General features: G+C 35.0%; 1 protein-coding gene across 6 annotated transcripts in view; it reads right to left on the bottom strand.

Annotated features, from left to right (window-relative positions):
- The window catches only part of GOLGA4 (golgin A4), a 117,612-nt gene that overhangs the window by 47,146 nt on the left and 46,279 nt on the right, over positions 1-24,187 (bottom strand). For 5 of the 6 annotated variants that reach the window (XM_041734582.1, XM_041734583.1, XM_041734586.1 and 2 more), the window contains 7 exons: positions 23,464-23,520; positions 15,611-15,709; positions 14,937-15,066; positions 13,613-13,800; positions 13,233-13,316; positions 10,996-11,143; positions 114-292 (listed from right to left, as the gene is read on the bottom strand). In XM_041734582.1, coding sequence (XP_041590516.1) covers positions 114-292; positions 10,996-11,143; positions 13,233-13,316; positions 13,613-13,800; positions 14,937-15,066; positions 15,611-15,709; positions 23,464-23,520 — 885 coding nt within the window. The remainder of the gene's footprint in view (positions 1-113; positions 293-10,995; positions 11,144-13,232; positions 13,317-13,612; positions 13,801-14,936; positions 15,067-15,610; positions 15,710-23,463; positions 23,521-24,187) is intronic. The other variant, XM_041734585.1, reaches the window with a different exon arrangement.

Below are 24,187 nucleotides of genomic sequence, written 5' to 3'. Positions count from 1 at the left end.
GTCAAGGCCTAAAATGTAAATTAACTCTTCTTTACAATAAAAAATTGTAGGAAAAGCATACAACTTATGTTTCCATATTGCTGTAGCCTGTTGTAATCTAAAATTATTCTTACATTTGTCACATCAACAACCTCCTGTTTCATCTGACTTAATTCCCGTTGAAGACTGGTGCGTTCCTCCTCCCTTGTTTTTTCAATAGCTTTTATTTGTTCATCCATCTCTGCCTTCATTTTTCTCCGTGATTCTTCTGTTTTTTGGGCTGTACTCAAGGCTTTTTCAAGTTCCTCAAAAGCTATAATGAAAACAAGAGAAAACAAGTATCTCAAGAAATATTATCATTCAGCTAACGTGTTTTACATTTGATTTATGGGAACTAATAAGAGCAGCAGTAGCAAGACAGGTTAAAATTGTCATTTTTGTTTTAAGCCAAGAGATATTTCTGAGCCATTCAACAAAGCCACAAAATGTTCAGTTACTGAAACCAATCTGTCACTGAATTCTGGATCCAGATCTTAAGACTGCCTGTATGAACTTAAACTCAGGAATTTGGGAAAAAATTAAATTACTAATGGCTCCCCACTCCTTCTACCAACAAATGTCCTTATGGATTGCAAATTCCAAGAAATGAAGACTTCTGTGTTATAGAATTTCAATTGCTTCTTTGTTTGCTATAGACTTTTTACCTATTATTATCAATAATTAGGTAAAAGCATTACATTCTCACTAGAACATTTTTAAGAATAGAAAAATTATTCTTTGACTAATTCTATTTTTAAAAACCTCTTAATCATACAATAAATAAAAGAACAGAGTTTTCTGGGTTTTGTTTTACCATTCACTAGTTGAATCACATATTAAACAATGTATTCTTAAATGAAATCTACTATTTGCGTAAGTTTCAAACTAGAGCTGTTAAGTAGAAAGAAATCTTTATCTGATTCAACAATATATAGAAAGGCATGACCAGCAAGGAGTTCTTGTGTGAGATAAGAATTCAGGCCCTACAAAAATAATCATCTAGGGTACAGTAGTATGATTTTTAAGAAGACCAAATAGCTCACCCTGCTTCCAACAAAATCATACAGGATGGGTACAACAGCTGGAACTCAGCACCAAAAAATGCATATGTGTATATGGATCTATGTGTATAAGCATCTCTGTGTGTGCATGTGTACATTGTACACACTCTCTCTGTCTACTGGTATAGCAATATGCTGTCAAAATCCTACTGGTTTTATTATCCTACATTATTTTCTTTAGACCTCACAGAAGAGACCAGACTTCCCTTTACCATAGAGATAGACCATAAATACAACATAAATTTTCAAGATGGGTTTTTAATCCTATCAAGAAACATATGTCCAGAGGAGAGATAGGTCATTCATGAATATGTACTATTTTCGCCCTCAGTAGTATAAGAAATGTACAACTTCAACCTATGGCATCTCAAAAAGAAGACTTTTTACCAACCACAACTTGGCTTAATAAATGGTGGTTTGGGCACAGGAATTTTATAACTGAAGACAAATACCTGTTCTATAGCATTTTCTTAATGATAAGTTGCATCAGGACAGAAAAAGATGAAAGGCTGAATTCTGATAACAAAATAACAAATAGGAAACACAACTTACTCTGCTCAACATTTAAAAAAAAAACTTCTTTATCAGCCATATCCTTGATATAAAAAAAAAATCTGTCCAATCTACTCGTTTTATATGTTCAAAAGATAAAACTGATGCTCAAATAGGTCTAAATTACAAAAGGAATATTTATCAGTTGATATCATTTTTAAAAATTCCTAATCTAACTTCACTAATATTTGCCTGCAAAACCAAGATTCTCAGACATATGTTGGAAAATAAAATATTTAAAGAAAATATTTTTTTGTTTTTGTTTTATTCAGATATTTTTACTACACATTTTAGTATCAAGCATAAAGAAATATCTCTTGCTACTAATTTCTTAAAAATTGGTTTCCTAATTTCTTAGAAATAAGTCACGTTATCAATTATGAGAGAGAAATTCCATAATAAAGTGCTTATTGTTCAGTTTGTGTTGAAAGTTTAAATCTGGGAAATAGAAAAATGGGAAGAGGAATGACAATATTGTTTAATGGTTGGATATCACCATCATCTTTTCATTACTGTTACTATAGTAACATATATTCAGTATGTCAAATTTTATCTTAAGACTTCCAAGCACTCTACAGAAATCTCTTAAATCAGGCTCTGGAAAACCTGAATGTAGTTTTGATATTCCTCCAACAAAATTGAGTTTTAAATGAAAAATTATTCTTGATTAAGCAAAACAAAACAAAACTATATATAGGCAATACAAAGTGAATTTTCCTTATTTTCATTCTTAAAATTCCACAATCTAGTACAGTATAAAAATAGATGGGGTGCTCTCACTTTTTGAAACAAATAATCTATGTTACAAATTCCTATTCAGAAATAATTTTCCAGTAACTAAGTTTTCTAACCACACTCAGTAAATTTTAGAATATTCTCCTATATTATACTCTAATTTTATGGTTTAGTCCACTGACATCATTTTCCTAAGTCACCTGATTATCCATCATACAATGATTAAAGTAGGATACATCTGGTTCCACAGTTCTTTTTATCTAAATTTAATCCTCTCTCCCACATTCTGCTATCATGTCAGAGAACCACATAATTTTATACCTAGAAAGAATCTTTGAAATCTTGTAATTCAATGTTCTCATTCAAGTGCAAGAAGTGAGGCATCCAACTTGATGATAAACCAACCTGAATATATTAACTTGATGCCAGAACTTTAAAATTATATTTAAGAAACACTCTTTACCTTGTGTCATTTTTTAAAATTCTAAGAATGCTGACATTGATCCAGTTTAGTTGGGCAATAATGTATCTAAACCAGAATTTCTGAAGCAATTACTAATGGCTTCTAACTCTCAACAAAATATAGCATGTTATACCTCTGAAAGACACAGAAAAATGCAATGGCTTTCCACCTCCACCCTGCTTCAAGGAAATATTAAGTATCCAAAAGGAGGGTGGCATTAAAACACATTACATATACTGACATACAGAAAACATACTTCAAACTCATGCCGGATTCTACACTGTAGAACAAAAGAAGCCACTTCCTCTAGGAACTCTGCCTTCAACAATGGGTCCCATTTCAATGCTAAAGGAGAATATACTGAGAGTTTACTTACTATCCAGAAATGTCTCACCCTCTGATTTTATAACCATCAGAGATACAGAAAAGTTGTGTCCATACCTTATAATGTTCTAAAGATGAATTTCCCCCTCTTTCCAAAATGAAACTATTCTAGGATTTTAATGTGAGTACTAAAGAAGTATGTTGTGAATGTCCACGTAATTTATCTTCCAATTACCAACAAAGGATAAGTGAGTGGGGAGAAAGAAAGCGTGCATCAGCCACAGCTGACAAATCCTCTGCCAACATGCAAGAGAGCAGAGTGCAGGAAAACCACAGTCACAGCACACAACGGGAAGGCTAAGCACAAACTGCTGCCAAATGTTGCAAGAACACATTGTGTTCTTCCAAAGCAAAATTCAATGTATCTCAGGCATTGAAACTCTGAAAACATTTCTAGGCAAAAATTTAACAAACTTTAAGAATGGTCCTCTGTCAAAAGTAAAATGCAGGGAAGACCTTTTTTTTTTTCTTTTTTTTTCTAGCTCCTGCTTTCTACTTCAGGTAAGGTTCACTCACATCCATGCAGATTATAAATATGGATAAATGCTCACTAGAAAAAAAAATGCTCACTAGAAGAATTAAATGGGAAAGGTTGGCAATCTATAGCTCAATAATCCAACCATGCATTCATTAAACATTTATTGGATGTTTACCATCTGCCAAGCATAAGGGAGGCACTGGGTGACATGAAAACAATTTGTCACAGAAAGGCAGCTGAAGTAATTAAAGGCAATGGGGAATAAACCTTAGGTAAAACTAGAAAAAATGTGTCATTTGCTTTGCTTCTTCACCATCTTTGCCTCTCCTCATCCTCAACATCCTTACCAACTAGCAATAACAAATGCCAGAATTCTGAGATCCAGGGAGCACTACTGTTTTGTTTTACTACCCCAGAGGACACTTTATTATAAAGATAATAAGACCCATTTTTACTCCCTCTGCAGGGAATACACATAGATACAGAAGTGCAGAAGGGTTGCCCACCTGCAGATTAACTGGTGATCCTCAGAAGCTGATTAATAACATCAAGAATGAATAAGTAAGTCAGTGCCTGTGTCTTTATTCCAGCAAAAAAACTAAAATGCATGTTATTAAACTTAAAAAAAAAAAAGCAAAAGACACAAGTAATACTACAAAATGAATGAAATGCAAATTAACAGAAAAAGCAATAAAATGAATTTTGTCTATTAGAATTTTCACCCATCATTAAGGCTCTTTTATGAATAAAAGCAAAAGTCTAGAACAGCAGTTTTCAAAGTGTGGTCCAAAGATCCTAGGGTCCTATATGGTCCCTGTTTTGCAAATACATATCTGCATATCTGTGTAAAGGTAGATTTTCCTCATATATTTCAACCAAAATAACATATCACGACAGACTGAATACAGAAATAGGTATGAAAATCCACTATCTTCTATTATGCCAAACAATGATATAAGCAAAAATGTAAAACAAGGCCACACTTTACACCAAATTTTATTTTGAAAAATATAGGTAATTTTTATAAAAGTATTTAGATTAATATGCAGCAGGTTTATAATTATTTTTAATTGAACTAAAAATTTTTTTATTTCTTAATTTCTAATACAGTAAATATCACTAATTATAACCCACATAAATGAAAGCTCTTTGGATTCCTCAGTAAGTTTTAACAGTTGTAAAGAGGTCCCTGAGATGAAAAAGTTTGAAAACCACTTGTCTAGAGTTTACAAAAATGAAGATAATACTACTACCCAGTGGCACAAACTAGATAGTGTAATACTTATATATAAATTGGAACTTGGGCAGCCCAGGTGGCTCAGTGGTTTAGCACCGCCTTCAGCCCGGGGAGTGATTCTAGAGACTCAGGATCGAGTCCCATGTCAGGCTTCCTGCATGGAGCCTGCTTCTCCCTCTTCCTGTGTCTCTGCCTCTCTCTCTCTCTCTCTCTCTCTCTCTCTCTCTGTTTCTCTCATGAATAAATAAATAAAACCTTTAAGAAAATATAATAACAAAATAATTTGGAGCCTTCAGAAATTTAATATCACATTTGCAATGGAAATCTACTTTTTAAACCCCTTTTTAAAATACATAACAAGATTCACCCTACAGATTGCACTCTGGCTTTTAAAATTTTTTTATGGATCTATCCAAATTTCATGGACTCCTTACATTATCCATGCAAATTTATCTATTAAATACATTGAAAATATCAGGCTAATCTTGAAAAATATGAGGCTAGGGCAGCCCAGGTGGCTCAATGATTTAGCGCTGCCTTCGGCCCATGGTGTGGTCCTGGAGACCCAGGATCGAGTCCCACATCAGGCTCCCTGCACTGAATTGGCACTGGCTTCTCCCTCCGCCTGTGTCTGTGCCTCTCTCTCTCTCTCTCTCATGAATAAATTAAATCTTTTTTTTTAAAAAAAAAAAAAAGAAAAATATAAGGCTAAAGCTAAATAAATTTAATTAAATTGAAAATATGATTCTGATAGTACTGTACTGTAACAACACTGTGTGGTGGCAGATGAGAGCTACACTTGTGGAGAGCACAGCATAATGTATAGTCTTGTCCAATCGTTATGTCATAAACCTGAAACTAATGTAATATTGTGTGTTAACTATACTCAAATAAGAACAGAAATAAAAAAAGAAAATATGTTTCCTTAGCAAAGAAATATGTTCCTGATGCTTTCCAGTAACAGGGACATAAGTGCAGGATGACAATGACTATGTAAACATAAGGATGCAGCGACTACTATAGAAACATATCAAGTACCCACAAATAAACGGCTATTAAATAAATCACCTATAATGAATGAAAACCTAATTCCATTTAAAATAATGAAATTTTCCACCAGGTATACATTTAGTGCCAAAATATGTACATATTACTTATCTAACATGATAGACTTAAGTTCTACTTTGATTCTTACTTTTTTGCCTGAGAAACATGGAATTTTCTTCATAAAGCTTTATCTAAGTACCCATGATAAGAAAAAAATAGCCCTTACCCCAGTCCTGTTCATACAAGGCTTGGGAAAGGCACCATGATTCACTTATTGGCATGTGTGGATGCACAAAAATAAGATGTTTTGTGAGACTTAAGACTCCAAGAAAACTCTGTTACATAAATTATCAGCAACTTTTAACAAGGCACTTAAATACATGTGGTTTTTATTATATAAATATGCATAAATCTTACATATTACTTAAATACATAACTCTATTTAAGAGGGTCCTCCAAATATCAAATAAATATATTCCACTGAATGTCTTTGATATATCAGGCCTATACTATACAAATGAATAAAAAACTTATTTCCTGCACAAACACAACATGGCAATAAAAAGCAAAGTATGTTATGAGTTAATCTAAGTTTTTCAATGCAGCCAATCATACAAAACACATGACTTAGGCAAAGACGGGGTAAATGAAAGGGATTCAGGGTTTACAAAAGATACTCTGGAAAGCACTTTGGAAACTTTCCTAATCCAAACAGAACATTTTGTTACTTTGCATAAATTGTAGGCAAGAACATTTTAATGGGAGACGGGGGACTTAACACTATAGTGTGGGTTTTTTGTAATGGCTATGTTTAAATACCTAAAAGTAACTTACAAAAAAGACTAGAAGTCTATGTAAGAATTTATCCTGAGAAAAAATTCAAAGATGGAATAAGCTGCATCAGAGTTGGTACAGTATTATTCATAATAACAAAAATATAATCTAGATGATGATCAAGAAGAAAATGGTTAAGTGATGCACATGCATTCAGACACAGCCATTAAAATGTTAGTGCTTTAGCAATATGTAAAATGCTAAATATGAAAAAAAGGAGCACACAAAATTGTATGTACAATTACATTAATTGATTACAGTAATATAAAAATAAGGATTGGAGGAAAGACTAAATGGAAGTGTACTGAAACAACAGTAGTGTGCTTTTCATTTTCTCTATGTTCCAATGTTTCTATAATACATTGTATTAAAACCTAGCCAGCTACCTCCACCTCCTACTCCACTTAAAACATACACATGCACACACACAGAACAGCCAAAACCTATGGCAAAATTTAGCAGCATTAACATTCTGCATTGGTGTTGCATTGAAACGATAATATTCTAGACAATTAGTAATAATACCCAGCAGCTAAAATATAGCATTATGCACTAAAGCTGAATCACCAGACTTCTCTAAGTTTAAAATCTGGTTACTTGAAGACGTGACCATCTGTTCTTAAGTCATACCTAGAAAGGATTATTATTAACAATAATAGTAAAATGCTTCTAACAAATATATTTGGTTTTCATTTTCTTTATCCACTAAAATAAATAATTATAACAAAACAAGAGTGGTATACTGTCATACTTCAAAAATCATGCTCAACAGTTCCTTAGAGAGTAAAATAAGTACTATAAGTTGATACAGCATATATTATAAAGTAGGCATGTCACCATATTCACATAGTTTAGGTCTTTTAGGGCAGAATTGCTCTTTTTAAAATCAGAGACATTCAGATTTCTTTGTCCTCCAACATATGGGAGGCATCACAGCACATTTAGAAAAACTATGAGAACATTGAAATGAAACTGGTTTCATTTAGAAAACCAGTGCAACAGACTATTTTCTAAGAAAAGTATTGGGAAATATACTTGAGCTGATTTTTACCTCCAAAATAGGTGATCCAAAAAAATAAGTTACTTGTCTACTGATAGCCACATGTCAAGAATTACCAAATATATTATTTACAGTTGAAAATGAATTAGGAGGGTTTATATTTTTTCATAATTGTTTTATGTAGACAAATTTACTTTTAAAAATCTTTAACAACTACAAGCTTTAATGATATTAATGCTGTTAATGCTTCTTTCCCATGGCCAGCTCTTCAAGAAAGAGAAAGACAGATATTTCATAGAGGAACAGAATTCTGTAAGAGCCAGATTATGTTTATAGACTATGGAAACTCTACTTCCTTTACAAAGACTTTTCCCTACTTTTAGCACTAAATTGGAATTTTTCTGTCAATTGGCAAATGCACTTTCTATTTGAACTAAATGCCATTTTATATTTCAACAGGTCTATTCAGACTCAACAAAGATCATTAGATGAAATGCAGTTGTTGTACAAGACTAGTTTTCATTATAAATTTAAAAGGCAGTATCTTCAATGTAGAATGAATCTATTGTAACTTCCTGTTATAGTCCAATAGTTAGGACTACAAATATAATTTTTTAAAAATCTATAAAAGCCCTTACAACTCTGTGATCCAAAGACTTTCCAAAGTTAATGCTTTTATTAAATAACTAAATCATAATTCTCTTTTAAGTATTTAATTTTTGATATTTTTATGGTACTAACAAAAATTTCCCAACCTACAGGCTATGAAATACTGACAAAAATACAGTTTTATGAAAATGCCATTTAAAGAGAAAATACAACCATGTTTTGGAGAAGCCAGAGAAGGAAGGGTGTACTAACTAATGAATTGACTAGAACAGCAGCCTGGGAAACATTTACCCTACATGTGAATTAACTGTGTATTTTGTCTTTCGACCTGACACTAGGTCATGGATTTCTACCTCCTCATAAAATACATTCCAATTTTAAAAGAAAACTTAATCCTCTAACCAATATTATTTTCTTTTGCCTGACTACATTAGTCAACAAAAACAGCCCTAAAAACGGGAAGGCTTGATATGAGGAGCTGAGACCATGCATTAGGTTTTCTATTGACTGAAAGCAAACCTGTCTAACAATGTCTCACACGCCTCAAACTGCTTCAATTAACTCCTCAGAGATTATATTCTGAGAGTTGCTGTCAATTAATGCTCTCTGAAGGGAAATTTTCTTGGGTTTATGGGAACAAATTCATTAGCTAATTAATATCACTTATTAATAAAACAACCACAAAGAGATTTTATGAGCTCATCCAAATCCATTTTCCATCTTAAACTTTATAATCTGGTTTCTAAAATTTTCACACTGCATCCTGGGAATCAAATACTCACCAGAGTCAAAGACCTTTTGTAAAGTCTTCAACCTACCTTTTCCATTTCTGGAAATGCCTCTTTATTCCTCTCAAAGCATAACTATCCACAATTCCTATGACTTCTTGGGTAACTTTTTTCCCCCTCATTATTTCTCTCTCCCAGTCTCAAGATCTCTATGGTTAAGAGCACAAACTAGATTCAAACCCTTACTATACACTTACTCTCTGTGTATGAATGCAGATAAGCTACTTAACTTTCTTCACGTTCTTAGGTTTTCCTATTTGTAGTAACAGTACCTATTTCAAAGAAACTGAGAGGATTAAATACAAGTAAACACACACGTAAATACAAGTAAAGTATTTATAACAGAACCTTGCATTAAAAAAAACTAAACGGCTGTTGGTAGTAGTGGCAGCGGTGGCATGTGCATGCTCACAGGTACTAGTAGTAGTAGTGAGGCTGCTACCACTGTAAAACTTAATCTTCTCTCCTGTGGATTTAATCACAGGCTTCAACCTTAGGTTACTGACTTCTAAAAAAACCTCTAGTTTCTTTTCCAAATTACAGTAAACCATTTTCATCTGGAAAACTCATGACTGACAAAATTCAAAGTATCTAAACAAATTCATCACTTCACTCCATTCTTCAACTTCCCCACTTACATTTCCTACTCTGACTTCTCACTATTCATTCAGTCTCTGAAGCTCAAAACCTTGGAGTCATCTCAGATTTCTACTGTTCTTCTGCCCCTGCATATTAATCAGATACCAAATTCTGCAGATTCTGCTCTTTCTCTCTTCCTAGATCCATCCCACCCAAGGTGGCTAGAGCTCTCCCCACTTGGTCCCTCATGCTCAGATTTCTGCCTTTGCTTGTAGGTCTGATTTACCACTTCATTTCTTTTCTACATAAAACACTAGCTTCTATCACAGTATGTTTTCCTATTACTGGTTTTCTGTTGTCTTGTACACCCAAGTCTAAGCTCAACAACTCACCTTTTAAGATTTTAAAAGTCAGCTCTTTCATGATTCAACTTTATTTCCACTTGAGCAAGAATTGTCTGCAGCTGACTCATACATCACTTTAGTCACTGTGCCTGCTGATGACCTCATAGTAACTGAAATACGTGCTGCCTCCATTTCTCTGCTTAAGCCCATTCTATTCATTCCTTGAGGCCTAAGTCAAAACTCAGACCCTCACTAACCTGAAATGCTCATTCACTCTGCTCTCTCCTCCCTTTACTGGCATTACTCAGTATCGTACCTTGTGGAATACTATGCTCATCTCCACATTTTCACAGCCTAGCATTTATTGTGTCAAAACATAATTCTGTTATGTTAAATGGCTTACCTTATACTTTTTTAATACTCTACCTTACACTTTTTGTTTACCCTAGAGCATATCTATCTATAAGGTGACCTTTATTTAATATGCACCACACTGTGCCTACTTGGGGAGTTCCAAAAGTTTTGATACTCCAAGGCAGTAGTCGGCAAACATTTCTAGAAAGGGCCAAATGGTAAATATTTTTGGCTTTGCAGGACATGTATGTTCTGTCACATATTCTTGTTTTCAACTACATAAAAATGTAAAAAAGCATTGAGAGTCCTACAAATAGGCTATGCATAGGCTGGATTTCAGCCACCGGCCATAGTTCACCAGCCCCTGCCTCCCCTAAGGAACAGTGCAGTATTTTATACAGAATCTCTGTATCAGTATCAATATTTAACTAATTTTTCTAAATGTTGGTTGGTCAAGCACTTCACATGACTTTTGAGTTTTAATATAAAACAAATAGCCCTTGAATTCTTACCAGCTCTTTCAGACTTCTCTTTCTGTTCCCGTAACTCCTCTCCCTGGGTAGTCATCTGTTTGATGCGACTACGGAGTTGAGCAATTTCTTCTTCTTTCATTTCCAGGGTTTCATGCATCTGACGTTTTGTCTCTGCTATTACCATTCCCTAAACAGAAGCGCAGGTACTAAAGCGTTTGCATAACAAAACTGCATCATCAGTAGCATATATAAACTTACTTAAAAGGCAAAAAACATACTATTTCTTACTAAGTACAAAATAAGAATTATTTTAGTATTTCACAAATTGAAGTCTGTGTTCTGCATTCTATACGATCCTATATACTATAATAACTGATTACCTGGCAGATCAGGGTTATTAATATGAAAAATTATTTTAATAGTAAGTTTAATCTTTTGAGTATTAAAAACACATTTTAATTAAAAGACTTATTTTATAATCTTCCTATAAATGTTTGCTATAATTTTCCCTATCTTAGTAAAGAGTTTATAATGAACAAAAATATAGCCTTTTGTACTTGGCTCAGGGCCACCATAATCTGTGCTGGAACATGGGGAGAGCCTCAAAGGCTACTGAAGGTGGAAGGTTACTGCTGCCACAAAGATGGGCTAATACCGTGATACAGGTCTACCTGCTTTTTCTCTTTTCTCTTGTGACAGTCCCTGGTCCCACTACCACCCATCACTACTGTCAGTGAGGCACCCCCACTCCTCCAATTTGCTAATTGCTACTGTCCTCCCACTCTCTGATAATGTACACATGAAATGAGGGTCACTAGAGGGAAAAGGAATAAATATTATATCCTGATTCAGTCATTTGCAACTAACAAAAAACAGGATGGTTCGACTTGGCTCTTGAAAAATAAGATTTTGTGACAGCTATTTTATGATCTTCAAATTATTACTTTACTTTCAGGGTTTGTCACATCTTGATTTAGGGTATGACTCTTCCAGGTGGTTCATTTTAGTGGACAGATAAAAACCAGGTAAGTGGGGATTACACAAAATTTCAAAACAAGATCGCTGGCCTTCAGTTTCTTCAAAAACCAAATCAAAATGGAGAAAAAGAGACATGGAGAGAAAGAGGGCAATGGAACCTATAGATTAAAAGAAGTTTGAAAAGTCATATCAACCAATTACAATGAAAGAAACTTACTTAGATCTTGATTCATCAAAATGGGAAAAAAACGTATGAGACAAAAGGCAAAATCTGAAACTAACTAGATAGACGATAGTATTAAGAAATTATGAAAGTTTTAGAGATGATCATGATAATGCAATTACAGTTCTATAAAAAGTCTTTTATTTAAAAAATACACCTAAATGTTTATGTAAGAAATTATGAGATTTCTTGGATTTGCTCTACAACAAAGTAAATTCTAGGTTGAGGATAATAAGGATTGGGCATGTACAGATAAAACATTAGTCCTGAGATGTTAACTGTTGAAGCTGCATGGTGGGTTCACTTTTTTTAAATGGGCCTTCATGAAGTATAAGGAGTAGAATCTAGCAAAATGACATCATAGCATGAAAATATTGCTAATACATTTCAAAAGCAGAACATCTCTGATATGTTCTTAATTGCATGGCCACTGTAGCTGTAAAGTAGCCTATTGAAGAAAATGGTGGATGATGTGAACCAACTAGGAGCTGCTTTAGAAAAGGAACCAACCCAAGAACTTGGGGCTGAAAGACTTAACTTAAAAGCGCTTGCCAATGAATTTTCAGTTGCCTCTGCTGTCATAGCCATAGCTGTTGCTCCAACTCTACACTGCCAATCTCACCTGTATATACCAAAATTCAATTGTAGAAACTTCTATTTATACTAATCTATACACTACTACTTCTTCATTTAGGTAATTTATCTGAGAGACTAATCTGCTTCCATTAAAGATAATATTTAATATCATTCACATTCAGTAATGCTTAAGCTATAAAAAATTCTTTTCTCTAGAAAGTAGTTAGGTACTGTACACAGATTTCTTTTGCAACATTATTCTAAACTAGAAATCAAAATGCTGACTGGGATCAAAAAAATCACAGAGAATGAGTTTTACATGATACACATCAAATGCTAATTGTTATTTAAATTTCAAAATTACAACAAAAAGATTTTTCATGGAAGCAGCTATAATAATAACTTTGGAAAGCATAAGCCTGAATGCTTCTAACTGCTTCCAAAAGTGAATTCTGGGGCCCCCTGATAAATTTTAGTATCATAAGGTTTATTGGTTTACCTTATCTTGTTCAAGCTGTTCAATTAAGTTCTTTGCATCACGCAACTGAGTGATAAGTTTAGTCTTCTCAGCCATATGAAGCTCCTAAAAAAATTTTAAAAATTCATTTCCATCTCTAATAAACCTTCTCCTCATATGAGAACTCTATAAACATTTTAATCTAATTTGGATACTTCTCAGTCCAATAAGAGCAAAGTATATAGGAGGTCTGAAAAGGATGGTGTAAGTGCTATGAAGCCCAGGGCACTTGGGAGTCCTCTCCAAGCTGTCTATGGAGAAGGGGAAGGCTCTGCAGAGGAGGAGGGAAGTGCAGGCCACGCTGGAGCCTGTGGATCTAGCTTTACAGGGTTACAGTACACCGAACACATTTGCTCTTTTACCTTCATCTTTTCTAGTTCTTGAAGCCTTTCATCTAGTTGTTCTTGCAGGGCTTCTTTTTCACTGGTTAATAGGGCACATTGTTCCTTATGTGACTGAATTGTTTCCTTACAACGCTGCAGTAGATTCTCTTGCCTCTTAATTCTCTGCTGAAGTACTTCCAGTGTTTTAGCAGAAGCTCCATCTACCACTATCAAAAATAAGCAGCACAGGCAGGAGTGATCAGTAAGGAACAGAACGGCTCTCTGGGAACAGTTCCTCTGTCAGTACACAGGGGTGCATCCCCACCCTAATGCTCTGCTATCCTCTGAGCCAGACCAAGAAGGGAGAGGTATCCTTCCCAACCTCAACTCTCACCATGTGTATGATCTGTATCTGAAGAATCTGAGGGAGCGCCTACCCCAAATGGCACAAAACACTCATTAGTTAACTAACATTAACTGAATCCACCCTCCTTAAAAGACAGTTTGATGACCATCTTTTGTTATTCAAAAGTGCCCTATGTGTCCTTGGCTCCCATCTCCAAAGGATTAATCAAGAATTTTTTCCACTGCATTCTAATCTGTCCCTGAGAGTTCTGCATTCTCCACACATTTATGACTTATGAGTTAAGTTTTCATACCCCGAAGGGAATTTCAGGACCCTTTCTAGGCTGGCTGCTCAGACAGATAGCTGTTCAGCACCTCACTCTGGTGCAGGCTGGACTAAAAGTTTATCACAAATACCTCTGAAAGAGCCAATAAACAAAAAAACGGGAATTTTACATGTACCTACAGCCTCAAAGAGTATGGAGGTCTATAACTGGATTTTTAGACAAAATTTAACTATTTCTTCCTTTCTAATTAGAAAGCAAATAATAGAGCAAATATAGAAATCTTTGAATGTAGAAATATATAAACAATATTACTTAAAAACTGAAATAGCCAAACAATGAAAATAGCAAATTCATTACTCTTAAACAATACTGACTGACCCTGTTTATATGAAAGCTAGCTACTGTTATCAATAAAAGTGTAATATAAAAAAAAAAAAAAAAGTGTAATATAATGAATTTTAGTATATGTGCTGCTGAAGTGAACACTACAATGAATTTTAATTACAATGAAAATGTGGTGCTCACAGACTTTCAAGTCTTAAAACAATTACTTAGCTTTGTTCTGAATAACAATAACAAGTAAAGAAACAAAACAACAAAACTCTTGCATCTTCCTGGAGGACCCTCCTGCCTTAGACGCCTCCCAGCACCCCTTCCCTCAGTCATGCCCTGGAAACTGTCAACATCCTCCTCTAGTTTTTAAATTAACTTTTTGACAAGATGAAGCTTACCTACTGGCTCTATATCACTGTCTATGTTCTCTTTAGAGATGTCTTCAGTCTGTGGTTCCATCGGAGAGAATGGTTTTGGTAAATCAACATTCATTGGGCCATTCCGTAACCGCTGTTTCAGCAGAGAAACCTAAAAAAGAAATGTGCCTTAGGAAAAAAATGAGGGGCGCCTGGGTGGCTCAACAGGTTAGGTGTCTGACTCTTGGTTCTGGCTCAGGTCACGGTCTCAGGGTTGTGAGACTGAGCCCTGTTTCTGGGTCCATGCTGGGCAGGGAGACTGCTTAAGATTCTCTCTCTCCTGGCCTTGCCCACCCCCCACTCTCCCAGCCCACATGTGCTCTCCCTAAAAAAAAGAAAATGAGAAATTACAGTAGTACTTTCTTTAAAACATAGAGGGGACAGAGTAAAGGATATTCTTTTTCAATATACTGGGAGGAGGGGAGGACCAAAATAATATGTTTACTCCCAGTGTAGTTGATTTTTATATTTGCTATTTTCATTTATAGTTGGCCAAAAGATACAGTAAATTTAAAAATTATGCTGAAAAATAACACAAAAGCAAGAATTTTAAAAATAGGCCATTTTATAACATCTGGAACCAACTGCGATATCCCATCAAAACCCCCGTAATTTTTCTTTACCCAAAAATTCCACTTTTTATTTTAATCTTTTACCTGAGTCTGGAGAACACTGATATGCTGATCTTTTTCCTCTAAAGATGCATCAAACTCCTCTTGGAGATGTTTTTTTGCTTGCTGATCCATTTGGAGCTCCTAAAACATAAAGGATTTTATAAATAGTTTTCAGTAAAAAGCAAAAAAATATAAACTTGAAGTTTTCAAAGTTTAAAAACATGATGAAAAAAAAAAAAAAACATGATGAAACCAGATTTGCATTTTTCTTAAGATGAGGTATCAGTAACAATAATTAGAGTAGAATCAATAGGTAAAACATTAGTATTTGTCCATTGGGACATGAATTCTATTCCTTAAAAAAAACTGAGATCCAAGAAGAGAAAGTGTATTTTTAGAGCAGAGTAATGACTGCTCAGTGATGATAATAATGCAGAGAGGATAAAACAATTGCTTAAGATAAAAAAAAAAACTTTATCCTACTTTCAGCCATCTTATGACTTGTGCTACCTTATATGCACTTGATCTAAAACTACATTGTTTTATACCAAACAGATAGCCATAGCCAATAGAGCTTTCCTCCTCCCAATACATGAAAGCAGTCAATAGCCAGTCAGAAGCCTCCTTATCTGTAAAATGAAGACTGAACTACAAACAGAAAATTTTCAAGTTCCTGAAATTACTCAAAAAGCTACTTTCTTTAGATCATTAATGAGCCTTCCTCACTAAATCCAATGACCTTTACCTCTCTATTATACCAGTCACCAATAATTCTCTCCTCAGTTTAGTTGCTCACTCTCTGGGGCTTCAGGCTCCCGCTTATACTCCTGTCTCTTAATTTCCTCTACCTGCTTCACAGATTCTATGGGCATCTATTCCTCTGGGTTCAGTCCTGTGTCCTTGGTGCTTCTTCCTTATATGTACTCCAACAGAATCCTAGAGATTAACATCTGGAACATGCAAGACATACAATCAAAACCTTTCTATTTTTTTAGGATTCCTAACTTTTCTAATTTCCTAAGCTCAAAATATTCAAAGTCAGGGATCCCTGGGTGGCTCAACAGTTTAGCGCCTGCCTTCCACCCAGGGAGTGGTCCTGGAGTTCCAGGATGGAGTCCCATGTCGGGCTCCCTGCATGGAGCCTGCTTCTCCTTCTGCCTGTGTCTCTGCCTCTCTCTCCCTCTGTGTCTCTCACGAATAAATAAAATCTTAAAAAAATATATTCAAAGTCACATTTTACCTAATTTTGTTGATCCCTACGTATAACTAATATATTTTTACTGCTTTCTCTACGATGTTTAAGTCCTATTCTTTCTACATCTACAACCACAGTGCAGATCTTTATAATTTCAATGACTAATTTCCTTCAGGAGCCTTCTAGAGAGAAATCTTACCCCAAGTCTGACTTAATCCATCCCTTACACATTTGCTAGAAAATTTTCCCAAACAATATTTTCTTTTTAATAATAAATTTATTTTTTATTGGTGTTCAATTTGCCAACATATAGAATAACACCCAGTGCTCATCCCGTCAAGTGCCCCCCTCACAGTGCCTGCCACCCAGTCACCCCCACCCCGCCACCCCCTCCCCTTCCGCCACCCCTAGGTCGTTTCCCAGACTTAGGAGTCTTCATGTTCTGACTCCCTTTCTGATATTTCCTACCCATTTCTTCTCCCTTCCCCTCTATTCCCTTTCACTATTATTTATATTCTCCAAATGAATGAGACCATATAATGTTTGTCCTTCTCCGATTGACTTATTTCACTCAGCATAATACCCTCCAGTTCCATCCATGTGGAAGCAAATGGTGGGTATTTGTCATTTCTAATGGCTGAGTAATATTCCATTGTATACATAAACCACATCTTCTTTATTCATTCATCTTTCGATGGACACCGAGGCTCCTTCCACAGCCAAACAATATTTTCAAAGACTTACAGCAATGCCCTCTTTTTGCATAGTTCAAATTTACTAATTTCAAAATACTAAAGCACTAACTGTCCTCTATTCACCCCCACACCTACACTGCTTCAAGATCACATTTGTACTGTTCCTCTCACTAAAGACTCCTGGTTTGACTCTTCCCACAGCAGTAGTCTCCAAATGCCAGTCTTTGAATCAGGGCAGGTCCAGAATGAAGTCTTCACTGATCCATGGTGAAATAACAAACAGAAAGCCAATAGAAGAGAGTTTTTCTTTTATTTAAACAACTGTCCTTTATTCTGAGAATATGTCCTTCCTAATCTTGTTATTTAAAAAAAAAAAAACTGTCAGGGCATCTGGCTGCCTTGGTTGGAAAAACATGTGACTCTTGATCCTGGAGTTGTGAGATAAATGTAAAAATTACTTAAAAATTTTAAAAAAAAGTCTTTCTTTCATGAAATAATGACAATAAAAGAATCTGGTTTCTTACTCTCAATGTCCTTACTTGAAAAAATAAGTTTGCAGCTCTGGGGTACCCCAGTGGCTCAGTTGGTTGAGCTTCAGGCTCTTGGCTTCAGCTCAGCTCAGCAAGGAGTCTAGTTGAGATACTCCCCTCTGCCCTCCCCCACATAAGCGCTCACTGGCTCTTGGGCATGCACGCTCACACTCGCCGGTGCTCCCTCTCTCTCTCAAATAAATAAGTCTTTTTAAAAAAGTCTGCAGCTCTACAACAATTCTCCTTTCCCCCAAGGAATTGGAAGGTAATTTTTCAGTCCATGAAATCCAAAAGTCTGGAATATACTGTCCTCCATGACTTTGCACAGGCCAATTATTTAGTATGAACAGCCACACATCTCTTTAATAGTAATGTGATCCTTTACTTTCCTTAAAATTCATTTCTTCCAAATAATTTTCTGCATCCTACCATACCAGACTCTGTTACATGCCATCCCTAACAGCCAACAAAAATTCCTCAATTTATATGATGGTGTTCAGGTTTTAAATGTTTTCATCTCCCCCTTTCTTTCATATATAAAAAATACTTGGATAAAATGGCAGCATCATATTTTCTTTTCCCTCCCCCTTCTACCTTACCCTATTCTACCAATAAGCACTCCATAATTAGTCAAGACTATAGTTACAAAAAAAATTTTTTAAATAAAAAATAAAAAAAGACTATAGTTACAAAGGAACTTAAGAACTATTTACTTATATCCCGACTACAGTCCACAGGCAGGCCAGTCAACTGTCCAACATTTCCATGATAGGGATCTCACTAGCTATCCTGGATCCTAGTATCTAGAGTCATTTCTTACTTAAATTTCTTGTGATTAGGGGATCCCTGGGTGGCGCAATGGTTTAGCGCCTGCCTTTGGCCCAGGGCGCGATCCTGGAGACCCGGGATAGAATCCCACATCGGGCTCCCAGTGCATGGAGCCTGCTTCTCCCTCTGCCTGTGTCTCTGCCTCTCTCTCTCTCTCTCTCTCTCTGTGTGTGACTATCATAAATAAATTAAAAAATTAAAAAAAAAATTTCTTGTGATTAGACTTTTAGTGTATATCTACACTATTTGAACTTTTAAGTACAATAATAAATGGTTATATAATATTACTAAATACAACAACTAATTCAATAATGTTCTTATTTTTGGCCATTCAGACTGCTTCCAAATTTTGGCAAACTTTGAAATTAACTTTTTTTTTTTTTAAGATTTTTTTCTTCCATTTGACAGAGAGAGAGAGAGAGAGAGAGAGCAAGAGAGCACAAGCAGGAGTAGCAGCAGAGGGAGACGGAGAAGCAGGTTTCCCACTGAGCGGGGAGCCCAAAGAGGGGCTTGATCCCAGGACCAAAACACAAGCTAAAGGCAGATGCTTAACCAACTGAGTACCCTAGAATTAAGATTTTTATGCCTATGATTTACAAGGTCTTTCTGATTATGTCCTGAGAGAAATATCTTGATAAGTAGAATGTATCAAATACATTAACTGTTCCACTATTTTTTATCTCAGCCCTGTGCTACCCATTATGTTCAGATGTGTTTCAAACTGCAAAAGAACTCTTCCTCCCTGAGCTCTGAGAACGGCAGCTGTTTATAATGAACTGCATCTGAGTAAGCCTAGAAAAAGAACATACCATGCACAGACAAAAGGACAGAGAAAGGAGGAAACAGCTAAGAATGTCCATTTATTCCACATTTAACTGGCCTTAAAAGGAAATCAGAGAACCCTATCATCTTAGATGAGCTCATAATTTTCACAGTTCAATTACCTTCTCATAGTAAGATATTGCTATGTAATACCTGTTGACATTATAAGACTCCAAATCAGGCTAAGTAAATTACAGGGTAAAGATTAGAAATGTTTTTGTTTACCTTTTTCCTTCATTTAATTCATTAACAAATATCTATTATGCTAGAATTTGACATAACACAATATTTGCTTATATGGAATTGTTTTGTTCTCCATAAAATATTATATATAATATTTTATAAAATGTTTATTTATATATAAATATTATATATCCATATAATATTATATATTATCCATATAATATTACATATCTCCATAAAAATATGAGGAGAAATGTTCATGGATTCTACTCATGCATATACTCATAACAACATGAGGAAGATATAAAGTACTAAGGACTATTTTCTGAAAAAAAAAAAAATTTTTTTTTGTCCACAGTATTTATTGGTTGTTTACTCATAAAGGAAAACCATTCCATAACCCAATATTTATGTTTCATAGTTTAGGAACAAAGGTTAGTGACAAACTTCCATGGAACTCAACCCAAAGAAATTCTTTACATTCCTAAATTATTTTACACCCTAAAAGATACCAGCCTTCTTCATCTCCTCAAAATCTTTCATGGAATCATAATTTCATAATGTAGAAAACCACATTAGCCTTCTTTCCTAGTTTGGCCACAGCCAACATAAAAAGCTGTGACCCCCAAGCATACAGTGAATGTTCCAACAATATGAAATTGTACATACTTGGTCAAAAGGCCTCACATCTGAGGTTTTGTCAAAGCACTGGAAGTCAGATAGTTATTCTCCTCAACACCAACCTCAAACCCAACATCCTTCCTATTACCTTGAATAGCTTGATATAATAAAGAACATTATACTGTTTTGCCCAGTCTAAGTCAATAAGGTACTAATGAAATGGTGTGTAACTTCTATTCAGGCTTTAATTCCAAAGAAACAAAACATTTTATGACTTACAGCACTCTGAATGTTTAAATACTAATCATGATTTTATGGGTTATACTATTTAGATGAGGAAATCTTTTTGTGAACAAAATTTAAAATATCCAGACCCTCACTTATCTGTGTAGTATTTACATATATATTACTGAATAAATCTCTCTTCATGTAACCGGAACCAGGGTTATGGCTCAGAAATATATCTTAGCTACTACAAAAATACTATAGATATGCACCAAAACGAATTTACTAAAAAAAAAAGAGAAAGAAAGAAAGAAAAAAAAAATGAATTTACTATATGGCCTCTAGACCCCTTATTTCTCCTCCTTTCCCTTATTGGCTGTCTCCTAGCCATTTTATTGATTATAGTCTTGATTAAAAGCAGCATGTTAGATAGAAGACAGCCCCAAAGATTCCAAGTCCTAATCCCCGAAACTGGAGTATATTAGGAGAATTTGCAGATGTGATCAAATTAAGAGCCTTGAAATAAGGAGATTATCATGGATTATCTGTGTGGGCCCAATCTAATTACAGGGGTCCTTAAAATCAGAACCTTTCCCAAGTGAGTTCAGAGAGAAGGGAAGGAATGATTATAGTAGAATGGGCAGAGATGTAACACTGATAGTTTTGAAGATGGAAGAAAGAAGCTATGTATCAGAGGACATGGCAGCCTCAGAAGCTGAAAATGGCGAAGAAACAGATTGTCCCTCTGAACCTCCATTAAGAAACAGTCCAACTGACACCTTAATTTTAGCCAAATAAGACTAATTTGACTAAGTCAATTCTGAGATTTGTGTTGTTTTAATCCATTAAATTTGTGGTAATTTGCTGCAGCAGCAATAGAAACCTAACACAAAAAATTAACAAGGCAGGAAACCACAAATGTTGGAGACGATGCGGAGAAAAGAGAACCCTCTTACACTGTTGGTGGGAATGTGAACTGGTGCAGCCACTCTGGAAAACTGTATGGAGGTTCCTCAAAGAGTTAAAAATAGACCTGCCCTACGACCCAGCAATTGCACTGTTGGGGATTTACCCCAAAGATACAGATGCAATGAAACGCTGGGACACCTGCACCCCGATGTTTATAGCAGCAATGTCCACAATAGCTAAACTGTGGAAGGAGCCTTGGTGTCCATCGAAAGATGAATGGATAAAGAAGATGTGGTCTGTGTATACAATGGAATATTCCTCAGCCATTAGAAACGACAAATACCCACCATTTGCTTCGAGGTGGATGGAACTGGAGGGTATTATGCTGAGTGAAGTAAGTCAATCGGAGAAGGACATTGTATGTTCTCATTCATTTGGGGAATATAAATAATAGTGAAAGGGAATATAAGGGAAGGGAGAAGAAATGTGTGGGAAATATCAGAAAGGGAGACAGAACATAAAGACTCCTAACTCTGGGAAATGAACTAGGGGTGGTGGAAGGGGGGTGGGGGTGAATGGGTGACGAGCACTGAGGGGGGCACTTGACGGGATGAGCACTGGGTGTTATTCTGGATGTTGGTAAATTGAACACCAATAAAAAATAAATTTATTAAAAAAAAAAAAAGAAAGAAACCTAACACAAGTGAGGTAATAAAAAATTAAAACTTGTCAATCCATGGCTCTGACAGGCATCTCCTAAGAGAGCTTTCACAAGGGTTTAAAGGGAAATACATATGCAATGATTTATGATCTAACAGTATAGATATGGAAAAGATTTTTTAAGTGGTGGAAAACCAGGAATAGTATATAAAAATTTATTAACTAATCTCAGTAATCATAATTAATGGTGGTAGTATTGTTATTCTACAAGTATTGTTTTATAGTGCTGGAATAAGGCAAATGAATAATACTGGGTCTTCTAATTTATCATTAGGTTCTTCAACAGATCAACTATAAGGAAAAGGGATGCAGGGGGGGATGTACAGATTTAAGGAGACTTAAAAGTTGTATCAAAACAATTTGTACATGGGCAAGACTGTAGTATCTAGGGGCACACTTTTCAGTAATAAAACTTTAAAAAGACACAAGGAAGTACAACAAAAGTCAGTAGTTATTTTTGCAGAAAGGGAGGGGCTATTACTGGCTGGGGAAACACAAGGGGGCTTTCAGGGTGACTGGCAATATTCTATTTCATGACCGTGGTGGTGGTTACAATAGTGTTTACCATACACATATAAGCTATATATTTTTGTGCATGATTTTCTATATTTGTTATACCTTACAACTAAAATATTTTTACAATTAAAATATTTCAAACTGTTAAAGTATAGCAGTGACACAGAATCCAACCCCCTAGCCAGTATAAGCCAATAATCTCCATCCTTCTCAAGACAGGACAGGACAAAAATGGTAAATATTTGCCTGGACGCTAATATTTAATTGTTAAAATTACACACACACACCCCCAAATATTACAATGAACATAATTTTTATTTAATTTTATCAAGACTGTTGGTTAGGAAAAACAAAAATGAGCCTGAAATACCTAACAGAAGAGACAGGTTAGCCTTGGAAGTTGCCACTGACTGTCAAGCTGGCAAATGATATTGTTGCTAAATAAAGGCATTCTTATGTCATAAATTCTACCAGCATATATCTTAGGGAAACTACACAAATAAAAACTGTAAGAATCAATCTCTGGTCTTACAGAATGGCCTGGCTGGTTTTTACTATAACTAAAGAACTGTATATGAAACTATCCCAACAAATAACAAGAGTTCAGATAAATGAGATTAAATTCTCAAAGTATTAATCACCATGACTTACCTCTCTTAACTCTCCAATCCTCCGAAGTGCTTTATCCTGACTCTGACTTAATATGCCCTTTAATTTTAAAAAGAAAAAAAAAAAAAGCTAATTTAAACAACTGCATGACATAGTAATGAAAAGAAAGTAAAAAAGAGCACAAGTCACTGAACTTTATCTTCAACATCCTTTAAATTGGGACTATGCAACCACAGTTCTCTACTGCCACTTAGTGGTAGAATTATATGCATGTAGAAATAAAAATCCAGAAACAATTTATAGAAACACACGCAAGGTGCTCCCATACCATAGGAATAAGATGAACTTTTGGGTATGAATTTATAGAACATTAATAATACAATGGAATAAATAAGAGCTAACCTCCATTTCAAAAGACCCCATGTTTAAGAAAACATTGTCAAACAAACTAAAAACTCTAATTGTAATAACCTAATTTTCATACTTGTTAATGGATAATGAGAACACTGAATCAGCAATAAAAACTGTTACCATTCTGAACCAACTGATTGTACTCCAGACCAAAGCCAGAAAATTTAATGTTGTACTTATTGGAAATTATTACTTATGGCAGATTAAATATGTTAAAATAATGGACATCAGGAAATTAATTTTACCAAGTTACTTTACAAATAACTTTTTGGTTATTCAATTAGTGTCTTTAGATGGGACAAAATGCTAAACTGTTTTAAATAACTTTTACTGAAAGAAATAAGACTATATTTTT

The sequence above is a fragment of the Vulpes lagopus genome, chromosome 19, assembly GCF_018345385.1.
Source record: "Vulpes lagopus strain Blue_001 chromosome 19, ASM1834538v1, whole genome shotgun sequence".
Classification (NCBI taxonomy): domain Eukaryota; kingdom Metazoa; phylum Chordata; class Mammalia; order Carnivora; family Canidae; genus Vulpes; species Vulpes lagopus.
Note: the sequence above shows the minus strand (reverse complement) of the source record. Positions and strands in the feature narration are given on the sequence as shown.